The 12,890-nt window shown below is 36.4% G+C and overlaps 1 protein-coding gene across 1 annotated transcript; it reads left to right on the plus strand.

Annotated features, from left to right (window-relative positions):
* Window positions 1–1,815: 1,815 nt before the first annotated feature.
* On the plus strand, window positions 1,816–9,846 carry LOC144445510 (regulator of chromosome condensation-like). Its single transcript, XM_078135095.1, has 10 exons — window positions 1,816–1,895; window positions 2,496–2,623; window positions 3,847–3,932; window positions 4,840–5,045; window positions 5,429–5,608; window positions 6,286–6,502; window positions 6,860–7,015; window positions 7,749–7,862; window positions 8,142–8,297; window positions 8,847–9,846. Exons 3-10 carry the CDS (start codon window positions 3,857–3,859, stop codon window positions 9,011–9,013), a joined length of 1,272 nt encoding a protein of 423 aa, XP_077991221.1. The 5' UTR covers window positions 1,816–1,895; window positions 2,496–2,623; window positions 3,847–3,856; the 3' UTR covers window positions 9,014–9,846.
* The last annotated feature ends 3,044 nt before the right edge of the window (window positions 9,847–12,890 follow it).

A 12,890-nucleotide genomic window follows, 5' to 3' on the forward strand; every position in this document is an offset into this window, starting at 1 on the left:
TAGAATCAATATTAACAGTTTTTGATAAAAGTGTACTATGGAATACACTAACTCTAGCAGTTTGCTGTGCACTTGACATACAATTTTTTTTTAAACTGCAAAGAATGCTATCAAAATTTATAATGCGCCATGTGTGCCCCCGACCTATGTATAGTATACGACAACCAGGTACATCAAAGATGGTGACGGATCAACTCGTCCCAATTTCAACTCGTCCCATTTCAACTCGTCCCACTCAACTCGTCCAATTTTCAACTCGCCCCAATTTCAACTCGCCCCATTTTCAACTCGCCCCAACTCTTTGCAATATAATTTACCTGTGCATATATGAAATCGAAGCTAGTAGTACTCAGTTTGGAGGGTCTGTGGTATCTCGTATTCCACTAATGAAGTACCACTTGCGCTGTAAACACATACTACAATACTTAGTTGCGTTAACTAGGGAGAGGAGACACGTCTCCAAAACCCGTACGCGCGGAAGTCGTAAGCGTGTCAGTCACTAATATTCTCCCTGGTTATTATCATTATTATTTCTTATTTGGGTTGTAAACATTAAGTCCTAATGTGAAAAGTGATATTCCATGACTGAGGAAATTTAAAGTTGTTGTGCTAGTATAAGTTCTTTATATCTACCAAACACTTAGCCAAAACACACACTACTTTCTGCTACGAAATGTTACATTTGCTACGCTTCGACAGGCTACGTAGGTAAAATCATGTAAATGTTTCGGTCTCCGTACTTCGAGTCCATGTATCGTTTAGATTTATAAACTTTTCCTAGTGTTGTTGGGGCGAGTTGAAAATGGGACGAGTTAAAAATGGGGCGAGTTGAAAATGGGGCGAGTTGAAAATGGGGCGAGTTGAAATTGGGGCGAGTTGAAATGGGACGAGTTGAAAATGGGACGAAGTGAATCGCAATCCATCAAAGATACATGCACTATAACCAATCAGAATATGTGCTCTCCCTGTCTTGCTGCAATAATTGTAGCTTTGTTTTTATTTACAATACTTTTTAAAATTATATTTGTGTATTTTAGTTTGTGTGACTCAACATTGTTCGTTTTACAGTTTATTTTCTTACGGGGTTCTAGCGGAGGACCGGGAGCGACGTTGCGAAACCGCTACAGCATGTGTACAGTACTGCATCTCCGCCCTGACAAGCCTTACCTACACTAAAATCTATTGCATCTGTGCGTGAAAACGCTCTAAAGTACGAACATATGATACACTACTCGCAGCAACAAAACAAAACCAGTGATCGTGATGTTGCACCGGCCATGCATACCCAGGGCCTAGTACTGTAGTACGATTGCGATTCACATCGTCCCATTTTCAACTCGTCCCATTTCAACTCGCCCCAATTTCAACTCGCCCCATTTTCAACTCGCCCCATTTTTAACTTGTCCCATTTTCAACTCGCCCCAACAACACTAGGAAATGTTTATAAATCTAAACGATACATGGACTCGAAGTACGGAGACCGAAACATTTACATGATTTTACCTACGTAGCCAGTTGAAGCGTAGCAAATGTAACATTTCGTAGCAGAAAGTGGTGTGGGTTTTGGCTAAGTGTTTGGTAGATCTAGAACTTATACTAGCACAACAACTTTCCTCAGTCATGGAATATCACTTTTCACACTTTTAGGACTTAATGTTTACAACCCAAATAAGAAATAATAATGATAATAACCAGGGAGAATATTAGTGACTGACACGCTTACGACTTCCGCGCGTACGGGTTTTGGAGACGTGTTTCCTCTCCCTAGTTAACGCAACTTAGTAATAGTATTGTAGTATGTGTTTACAGCGCAAGTGGTACTTCATTAGTGGAATACGAGATACCACAGACCCTCCAAACTGAGTACTACTAGCTTCGATTTCATATTTGCACAGGTAAATTATATTGTAAAGAGTTGGGGCGAGTTGAAAATGGGGCGAGTTGAAATTGGGGCGAGTTGAAAATTGGACGAGTTGAGTGGGACGAGTTGAAATGGGACGAGTTGAAATTGGGACGAGTTGATCCGTCACCGTATTACAGTACTAGTACTTCTACTGTGAACGTTCACATTACGTTAGACTACACAGTTCACTGCACTGAGCTGCATGCAGTCGATCAAATGAACTAACATGTGTATTTCTTCAACATATTTACAAATACTAGACATTTAAACCTCGGTATGACAAAAAGTGTGTACTGACCATTAGGTGTAAGGTCATCCAGTCTTCAGTTTCACGAGAATAACGATGATAACTCGGTGTTTGTATTGCGAATAGTCTCACGTGTGTATGGCGACCTTCCATATTTGTAACCTTTCACCCGTGCAGCCGTTGTGAACAAGAATTTTTTTTTTTTTGCATTTTAAACTTTGAAAATAATATCCATTATGTATTTCTCCCTTATATCTTAGACATAGAATATATGTAATGGGAAATTATTAAAAGAAAATATGAAACATTTACTGATTTTTAAAAATATTGTTTGGTTTCACTAAGTATTTCAGTGTACGAGGACAAAGATTCTTGCGCAAATCGACTGCGCAGTAATTCGCCGGTAAGTTTGGACTTTGCTGTGGTGTGCCTACCAAGTCATCGAGAGTGAAAACACAAGTTTTTTTCAAAAGGTGGGATTTTATTAGTTATTAATTGTCGATAAACATAGCGTATACCAACAGCAAATGCAAGTTATCGGGTTTCAAATCAGCGAATTAATGAAGACTAAACGCCAGCCGCATCTTAGCATTGGCACATGTATGGGGATTGCTGTTGCATGGGTCATTCATTCCTCCTCTAGTACAGTTAGCTCTCAGCTGCAGCATACAGCTCACTTACACACGTATCCCCAGTTTCACATTTTTTTTCGTACTGTAAATCAATATTTTTTCGATAAACAGCCAAATTAAAGATTGTCTGTCTAGACCTGTTCGTCGGAAAGTTGGCAATGGGAATCATTGTCATATTTTCTTGAACTTGAAGTATATTCATTTCATTTCGGATGTCCCCCTCATTGTATATTATTGGAACGTTCCAAAATTAACTATTTTCTCACCCCCCCCCCCCATCTCAAACTCAGCTATTCCCACAGATAGTAGTTTACCACAAATTCTTAAATGATATAGTTTATATTCCTTTTCATAAGATGATTTTTTTTTGAAAATAATATGTATAAGGGGATCAAATATGTATATTTCTACCCAAATAGTAATCTAGTTTTTCTTATCTGAGATAGCATACACAGTGAGACTAATATTAATAATCTCAATAAATATGTTATTGATATTCGTTAGTTTTTAAAAAAGAAAGAAAGATTGAAGACATTTAATTGGATTTCTAGAAAGCGTATTGGTGTATGAATATGAATCCAGACTGTCTATTTTGATTGCATACATGTACATGTACCAAAGACAACAGAGGGAGACTGCATTACAATGCCTATTGTCACCTCTCCCTCTATTGTCTCTGGTCATACAAAGGAAATCATTTTTTATAGCTATAGTGATAATGCCTCTCTGATAATGCCTCACTGCTAGGGGTCATTATCAACAAAGCTGATAACTGGTGAACTGCAAGGTGTCATTTGTTACATCATTAACAATGAAGGGGAGGGTGTGCTGACAGCTGTCAACATTGTCAGTGATGTTATACATGTATCAGTGTATAGACAGTGGAGGGGTGAGGGACAGAAAGCTGTCAACGGGTCTGAATGTGTGATGCCAATGCTATATCAGTGTCAAAGTGCTTGCAGACATCTATATATAAATGACACCACACTACTTCTAATATCACTCATACTTTGTGTTCAACTAAAGAAGGTTATCTATCGACCATTTCTTCCTCGATTGTACAGAATAGCAAGTATGCCACCAAAAAGAAGGAAAACCAAAAGTACTGGAAGTGAACAGAATGACAGTCGTCCAAGCAAGAAGGTCAAAGGTCAGTGAGCAGACTATACATTTGTATTTACAATCCACTACATTTCACAACTCATAAATTGCAAAAATTTACAAAATGTATAAAAAGTTTGTCATTAAACATAAACATTTATCATTAAATGTCTATGATTTATATACGACAAATGTTTTCAGTTGCACATTTTTTAATCGTTAATTACAAACATGGACCTGGTATACTTTTGTGTTGCTTCACATTTTTTCAAGTAAAAAACAGTAGTCTGTATATATGTAAGATATGGCATTTGTGCCACACTCTCAGCTACCACTCTCTTGTTCTGTTTATTGAAAAATGCAACTAAATACCCATTTGTCATCCATATGGCCACATAGAGGGATATGGACCAAATTGAGATATTATTTTTTATCCAAATTGTAAATACTTTCTTCAAACTTATCTTATAATTGTATTTATGTTGCTGTTTACCATAGAAAGATCATAGAATTGCTGAATACTAGTATCTATATACATCATGTAGCAATAACGTGTATTTTACTATGATTCTGAGTTATTTGTCACTTTTTGGATGCACACAAAAAGTACCTCATAGAATCATTGCTTCAGTTTGCCTGACTATTATGCTACATATCTGACAGTTACTGGCAATGATAAGACATGTTTCAGTTAGCAGAATATTGTGTCTAAGTCTTCACATAATAGAAATATATCGCAGAAATTCTTCTTCTTCAGATTTGGCTAATGTCCATTTAATTAAAAGATGAAACTTCCAAGTAACTGGGGTCTCAGTACAGTTAGTATCAGAGCGCCTTCTTTGGAACTATAGCTTTCTCTCAAATTCTTGGTTTCTGACTTTATCGTGGCTACATGCTATAGAGCGCCCCTGTCTCAGTATAGCATTGTTATCAAATTGTAATTTTATCAATTTCAGTGACTATATCCCATCCAAGCCACTGCAAAAAACCTGGTAAAGTGTTGGTATTCGGAGAAGGTGATGTTGGCCAACTTGGTCTAGGTGAAGACATAATGGAGAGAAAACGACCAGCTTTAGTAACGTTACCTGATGGTGCTGATGGTGATGCTATCCAGGTAGAAGCTGGTGGTATGCACACAGTTGTTTTAACCAGTGAGGGCAAGGTATGTATCTCTGTAATGGTGATGGTATTGCTACATTGCAACCATTGTGCTGTCGAAGTCAAAATCCTCATTCTCCCAAGGGGGTATTTATTTGTACACAACTAAGTACAGAGAGACAGACACACCTTACTTTCTCCTGCTGTATTTTATGCTGTACCACACTCCTAAGGTCTTATATACCCAATGACAATATGATACCAATTATGCATCCCTAAATGGATTTTTGGTTTTAATGTATTTATAATAATATGAAATGGCAAATAAGAAAAAATTAGAAAGATCAAATAATGCATATAAAATGGCATGTAATCAAAAGAATACATTTGTTATGTGATTTTAGACTAAAAATTGTATTTTTAATATCTTATGATGTCATGTTTCAGATCTTTACGTTTGGTTGTAATGATGAAGGTGCCTTGGGTAGAGATACCAGTGAAGACGGGTCAGAGTATGAAGTTGGGGTTGTACCACTTAATTCGAGGGTGGTGCAGGTCAGTGCAGGGGATTCTCATACAGCAGCTCTAACCGATGATGGTAAAGTGTATGCCTGGGGTGCATTTAGGGTAAGTATTACCGTAATCGATAGGAGGGGGTTTTGTCATCTACAAAGACCTTCTCAAAATTGTGATGCAAAGAAATAGAAATATGAAATAAATGTTTTGAGTTAGGATTAATATTAGGCCATGTGGATGAGGATTTGATATTTATTTTGGATTTTTAATTTATAAAACAATTTTATCATGGAGTCCTACTTGAAAAATCAATATGAAACAACATATGCCAAGTCCTTGTTTTTAACTCAAATTGCAAAAGACTGATAAAGGTGTAAAATCATTATTATTGTACGTACAATAATGTACACGTCAATTTTTACACAGTAGCAAAGCCTTGTAGATGTATGGTCACCAGTGTGCCCTCTAAGCCAAATTGACATGCCACTGACGCACACAATTTCTAGTGATGCACCAAAATTTGGTGTTCCCCTATCTCTTACTATGTGGTGACTCACAAGAAATACATGTACCAGTTTTTATCATTTTGACTCACAACAACAAAAGTTGGCTATCACTAGAGGGCACACTGATGGTTACACGTACAGTATATGTATATGGTAAATCAATTTATTTCAGTTTTACCTCATGGTTATAATATGCATACTTTGACTTTGCTCAGTGCCTACTAGGTTAATGTCTTTCACAAAAACCCACATTTAATCACCTTTCAAATTTACCTTATACAGGACAGTAATGGAGTGATTGGACTAACAATGAATGGCAAACAACTAGAACCCAAAGAAATGTTACCAAATCACAGAGTGGAACAGATTGCATCAGGTACAGATCATCTCTGTATGTTGACAACAGAGGGCAGTATATTCTCCATGGGGTCAGCTGAACAAGGACAGTTAGGAAGGGTTGCAGAATGCTTCTCTCACAGAGGAGGACGTAGGACACTCAGTAAGTAAATCAAACATTTATAGGTCCCAGTCTTATTACTTTGTGATAATTATTAGGTATAACACACAACTAACCACCAAGAACCGTAAGATTACAAGCTGTGCTCTTTGAAAGGTAGCAGTGAAAAGTTTATGAAAATCACTTCATTACCTGGAGTGGCATTCCCCTCTAAAGATAGTGATGACAGAATTTATGAGTACCTCTGTGATAATCTGATTGGTTAAAGAGTTTGATGGTTTACATTATATTTATGTGACATTTACAGGGTTGTCCCAAATATTCATTTGACATAACTGCCTAATGAAGTCCCCCATTTGATTATATGTTCTAAAAACTTATATTTTATTACTTTTGTAGAAGAGTTGTTGGAACCGGCTGTCGTACATTGTCGGAGAGTGAAGGGTAAAGGAAAGTTTAAGTTTGACAGTATCTGGTGTACATCATATAACACATTTGCCAGAGCTCCTGATGTTGGTGTTTTTGGTTGGGGACTTAATAACTATCATCAGCTAGGTAAGTGTAATATTTAGTGAAAATGTGGATATTGTGGAATTTTGGTTGCTAAATAATCAGATGCTGTCTCTCTGTTATGACCTTGCGGTAGGTGTCGCACGTTAACGTATTGGTGTGTGTGAACAATAGGCCATTCAGGAAATTGAGAATACAGCGCCCTCACTCAAATTGGGGTATCATCATCTCATAGTACCGTTTCTTAAAGAGCTTTGTCCCTTGGTATTCTGTAGAAGTGTAAATCAGGGATGTTTTTCATATTGTTCAGATATCGAGGGAAACAGCAGTGCTGTATGATTAACCGAGTAACCTATACCGTGTATACCCCCAACGCACACACAGACAGGAAGTAGAGCGCCACCATGGTAAATTTTGGAAATGCCTATTAGAACATGTAGAACCCACTACACCTTTTCATATAACTACACTCGCAACTGAAGTGCCTAGTTCCATGAATATTGACAGACACAGAGTGGGGATAGCAAGTTCAATGTATTATTCTTTATTCTATTCATGTACTTGTATTGTAAGGCCAGTTTAGGATAATGTGTGTTTTCAAAGTTTTTTATATTATCCAATCCTTACTCATCAGCCATGCCCTTTTGTGGAAAATTCCGACTGTTGAGGGCAGCATGATATGATTTATCTCATAGCCTAGGTTTTATGTTAATTTGGACATTTGCAGTTGTGTTCACGTCTAACTTTATGATGTCTTTTCATGCTTTTTGTGCTACAGGTGTAGAAAATACAAAGACTTGGTTTATGCCACAGTTGCTAACTTCCTGTAAAGATCTCAATGTTAGCTGTATTTCAGGGGGACAACACCACACAGTTTTATTAGATGACAAAGGTAAGATGTCTTTGTTGTAAGCTTTTTTATCAGGGGGACAACACCAACAGTGGGACAAACGGTATATTGCCAAAGACTGTCGTTTTTCATGCATAAACGCTGTCAATATGTAATTGCTGAATCATACAATTTTACCTACTACTGCATACATATGAAGGTTATTGTTTCTCCATATACCTAGCTTTGTTAATTTCTTCCCACTGTATCTTTACATAGATGGTACTGTTATTTCTTTGGTGAATTTCAGTTACATTTGAGAAATGTTTTGTCTCTTTTCAGGTTCAGTATACTCAATGGGGAGGATAGACTATGGTAGGTTGGGTTTAGGTGAAGACCCAGAAGAGTCGCATATACCCCAAGCTGTGACTACAATCACAGACAAAGTGGTTAGTATAGGATGTGGTAGCTCAGTCAGTGCAGCTGTCACCATCAATGGTGAGTTATACCAGGCTCTAGACAAACATCATTTACTTAACGTGAATGGTCAGAAATAACTGTTAATAACTGATATCTTTTGTACCTTCCAATTTACTCAAAATCTGACTGACAAACGTAAAATATGGTCATTGCATTTTAACCATCTTAAAAAGTAACTCTCTCTGTCTCTGTCTGTCTGTCTGTCTGTCTGTCTGTCTCTCTCTCTCTTTCTCGCTCTACCCTCCGTGTGTGTGTGTGTGTGTGTGTGTGTGTACAGCCATATATCTGATATCCACTTCAAAATTTCAAAAACCCTTTTCCATGTCAGATTAATTGGGATGTACATGTATGTAAGTCACAGTACAGTACATGTATGGCTGAACAGGAGCAGACCTTTATCATTTGGAAATGGCGGGGGATATGTCTTTATTGGAAACTCACTCTTGTCAAGGTTTTTGTAAATGAAGACTTTTCTACAAGATTGGAATTATTTAGTTCTGTTGAAATTCTGTTTAGTAATTGTGATAGTGTTGATCTGAATTGAGATCGTTGATTGTTTTTTTACAGGTACTTTGTACACCTGGGGTATGGGTAGCAGCCTACAGCTAGGTACTGGTGAGGAGGATGACGAATACAGTCCTGTTATTGCCAAAGGAAAACAGTTAGAAAACAGGACATCTGTAATGGTGACAGTTGGGGGTCAACACACTGTACTACTTGCTGCTGACAACTGAGACTAGACAATTTGAAGAGAGCAAAAAAAGTACCCAAGATTTTTTAAAATTGAGAACTGCATATATGTGATTGTATATTCAAACGACAATTTAATGTTTAAAATTTAGAGGGTTTGGTGACATTTGACATTTAACCTCTAACCCCACTGCAGTTTGTTTAACAGTTTTTAGCTTATTAAGGGTCAACAGTTTGTGATTCTATATCTGTAACTGAATGTAAGATTTTGTGATGGCACACAGTAGTACATATGTTGGACTGTGTTGGTTTTTGTTTTGTTTTTGTTTTTTAAACTACACGTCATAAGAGAGATTCAAATGTTGAAGTAAAAGCTGAAATATTTAAATTAACTAAAATAGAAGAAAGGGTGTTTATGCCATGCAGTCATAATTTTGGTCAATTACTGCATTTTTTGTAAGTTATCGTGTTATGTATACATCATTTGTATTTTCGTATATGTATCTTGTGTTATCCAAAGTGTGTAGGCAATAGTTGTTCACATCATGACCAACTTTACAGTTTCAGAGATGAGGCAAAAACAGTTATGGAACATACACGTAGACCAGGTCAGATCAAGTAGGTAGGAAAGAGGAAATCTGTTTAGAATTGTTAACTTGATTTCAGTAACTCGGACATAGTTTGCCAGACTGTCGAAAGTATTTTATCAGATCAAGGTGGTTGAAATGCAGAAACTCGTCTAGAATTGTTTACTTGATTTAAGTGACTCAAACATATAGTTTACTAGATTGTCAAAGTCTTATCAGAGTTGTTATCTTGATTTCAGTAACCCAGACATAGTTTTCCACATAGTCAAAGTCTTGTATCACATTTCTATGTCAGAATTTACTATTTTCAATGTGAATGTCATATAAAATAATGTATGTTCAAAATATTCAATAGACAAGTTTTACAACTGTAAATAATTGTTGCGTCTATGATTTGACCATTTTTGATAGAAAACAACTTGCAGTTCATCTGACGCTTTAGTAAACTAGGGTCGTCATGAGGAGAATATATTGTTCATGGTTCCAAGAATCAATAGGACAGTAAAATATAGTTACTTTGGAATGGTAAATTGGAAACGAATGTGATGTCGCATTCGTGTGCAATTTACCGTTCCAAAGTAATTATTTTGTACTGACCTAGGGTCCTCCTGTTGTGTGCTATGAATTAGGATATACATTTGTACACATAGCACATACAAGTCAAGTCGAATACATTCAAACAAAAATATCAGATAGTCAGGTCTCACGGCTATCGTTGTCGACACTCTCCCGATCGCTTGCTATTTGCTTGTCCATGATCGATGAACAGAAGTTGCCACAATAATTAATATTTCAGTGTACAAGTACGTTGACTTTAATGCCAACCTGACTAGTGTTTTCCAATTTCAATCAAATAAAGTCAATTTTACAAAAACTTTGATATATTTGAAGTATAGTTTTGAAAGCCTGTATCCCACAAAATACATTCCATTAATTTATTAAAAACATGCAAAACAAAACGGAAAATTTTAAAATCATGACTTTTTTTGATCGTAATTACTATATATCTCTGTTCTACAATTATTGCAAGACGTGAACAATTCACAACAACGGCGTCATAAAATGTTGAAATTCCAGTTGCAATTTTTTTGTTTCCAAAAAATCCCAACATTGATAGTAACCCCGCTAGTCTTTACCCAAGATTTGATTTGATTCAAAGTGTAATAGTTTACTCTGTTGAGAAAAGAGCACATTTTTGTTGAGTGAATTTTACTACAATACCAGAGTTACTCTAGAGTTTCAATTACCAAACCAGAGTGACTATAGAGTTTCAATTACTACCAAACCAGAGTGACTGTAGTTTCAATTACTACCAAACCAGAGTGACTGTAGAGTTTCAATTACTACCAAACCAGAGTGACTATAGAGTTTAAATAGGCAGCATGAGGTTTTTTACATCTCGCAAGTTTTTAGTTACAAATCACACAAAACAAAATACAGGCCTTGATAATAGTACAAGCATGTCAGGTGATACATTTTATCTCACTGTGAACACAAATCAACATCACTGTCTGATGAAACAAGGAAGATTCAAACACAAAACTGTTTATTTGTGTTCACAGTGAATTAAAATGTAACATTTCATGTGCTTGTGAGCTATCAATGCCTAATCTTGTTTGTATAATTTTAAACAAAAGATGTATGCGAAAACACCATGTCACCTAATTGAAACTCTATAGTTTCTCTGATTTGGTAGTACCTTATTTGAAGGACAGTGGTCCTGAGTGATGTTATAAAACTTCGGTTTATTTACTCTGCATCAGTCACTTTAACTCATTCTATGTACCACAAAGTTCCTTATATATTAACATTATTTTGTAACAAGTGATACAGCTCATTTCATGTTACCATTCAGTGGATCTGTTTGATACAGCCATGCAGAAATCAAGAACTGTATATTCTACACTAAGAAAGCAATTTCTTGCTACATTTTGCGTAAATGAAATAAAATGTAATGCCACTAGACGCAGATACGCAATTATCTGTGTTGTGAAGATTGCACGACACTTAATTTCGTCTAGACAAAATGTTACAGCAATGTGTTCACTCCATCTTGTTGTCTTTGAAGTGTAGCAGGTACAGTTTCTTACTGGTTTCTGTATGTTTATATCTAATAGCCGTTGAACAGTAACTTGAAGTGGGCTGTAGTAGTGTCGGATGTGAAAAGATTGTATCAGTCAACAAAGCAGTTCGATTTTAGACAATATTGAAAGGAATATATATTCATACTGTACACGTAGAGTTTGATGTTTAATAGTTTGCCTGTCTCTTTATTCTGTAATTTCACATGTGCTGAAGGAGATATTTTTATGATAGGAAATAGATGAACAATAAATCATACATTGAACATTTTTTATCAAAATCTCCCTACTTTTTGTGGAATAGTTTTTACTGAACCAGTACAAGGGCCTAAGGGCTAGTGATTTCATTGATGTGTGTGTGTGTGTGTGTGTGTGTGTGCATATGCATACAATATAATACCCAGCCTTTGCATATAGGAGCCTAGTCTCGGTTACCCAGCCTCTTGTCGTTGAGGGCCTAACCCCCAGCAGAGTCTGGGAAAATACAAGGATGCTGGGTAACCGAGACTAATAAGAGCTGGGTTTCTGCTAACATTTGGGGTCAGTTTTTTTTGTGGGTGTGTTTTTTTTGTTTGTTTGTGTATTTTTACCACAAATATAGTTGCCATGAAGCTAAAGGTCACAATGTTAATATGCGTGCGTACATTGCACACAATGATAGTGTTTGACATGTGTGCAAGGTTTGGTTGAATTTGAGTCATGGCTGTCTGATGTATGGCTGTCCATGAACAGACTGACATGGGTTATTCGTATAGCCCCCATTCCAGCGTTGCCCGTTTGGGGTAATAACTTTTAAGTTAACAATTTTCAACTATTTCACACCATGGTCCTGTTTGTGAATGCAAACTTACTGACAAACACAGAGAAAAGTACAAACATACGCAAAATGTAAGTGTAAGGAAACTTTATTTACAGAATAACACAAAATATTGACAATATTGTACACTTGCACATTAAGTAGTATAGATACCAGATGTGAAATAAGATTGACATGCTAATTAGCCAACATTAATATGCAAATAAGATTTCAGCTAATCACAATTCACTTTGTGGTAGGGTATGGCATCAGTGTTTTTGTTAAGGGTGATAAATTGATCAAATCTCTGAGTTCATCACAACTTTAACCAGTGTTCTGAGCAACAAATATTGTACAAGATGTTGGGAAAATCTATGCAAGTTTTAGCAACTCCTCCTCCGTTACTAGGGCTACCAAACCTTAGCAAATGCACTGTACATAAAACTGCAATATATAC

Source organism: Glandiceps talaboti, chromosome 14, assembly GCF_964340395.1.
Source record: "Glandiceps talaboti chromosome 14, keGlaTala1.1, whole genome shotgun sequence".
In the NCBI taxonomy this organism is placed as follows: Eukaryota; Metazoa; Hemichordata; class Enteropneusta; family Spengelidae; genus Glandiceps; species Glandiceps talaboti.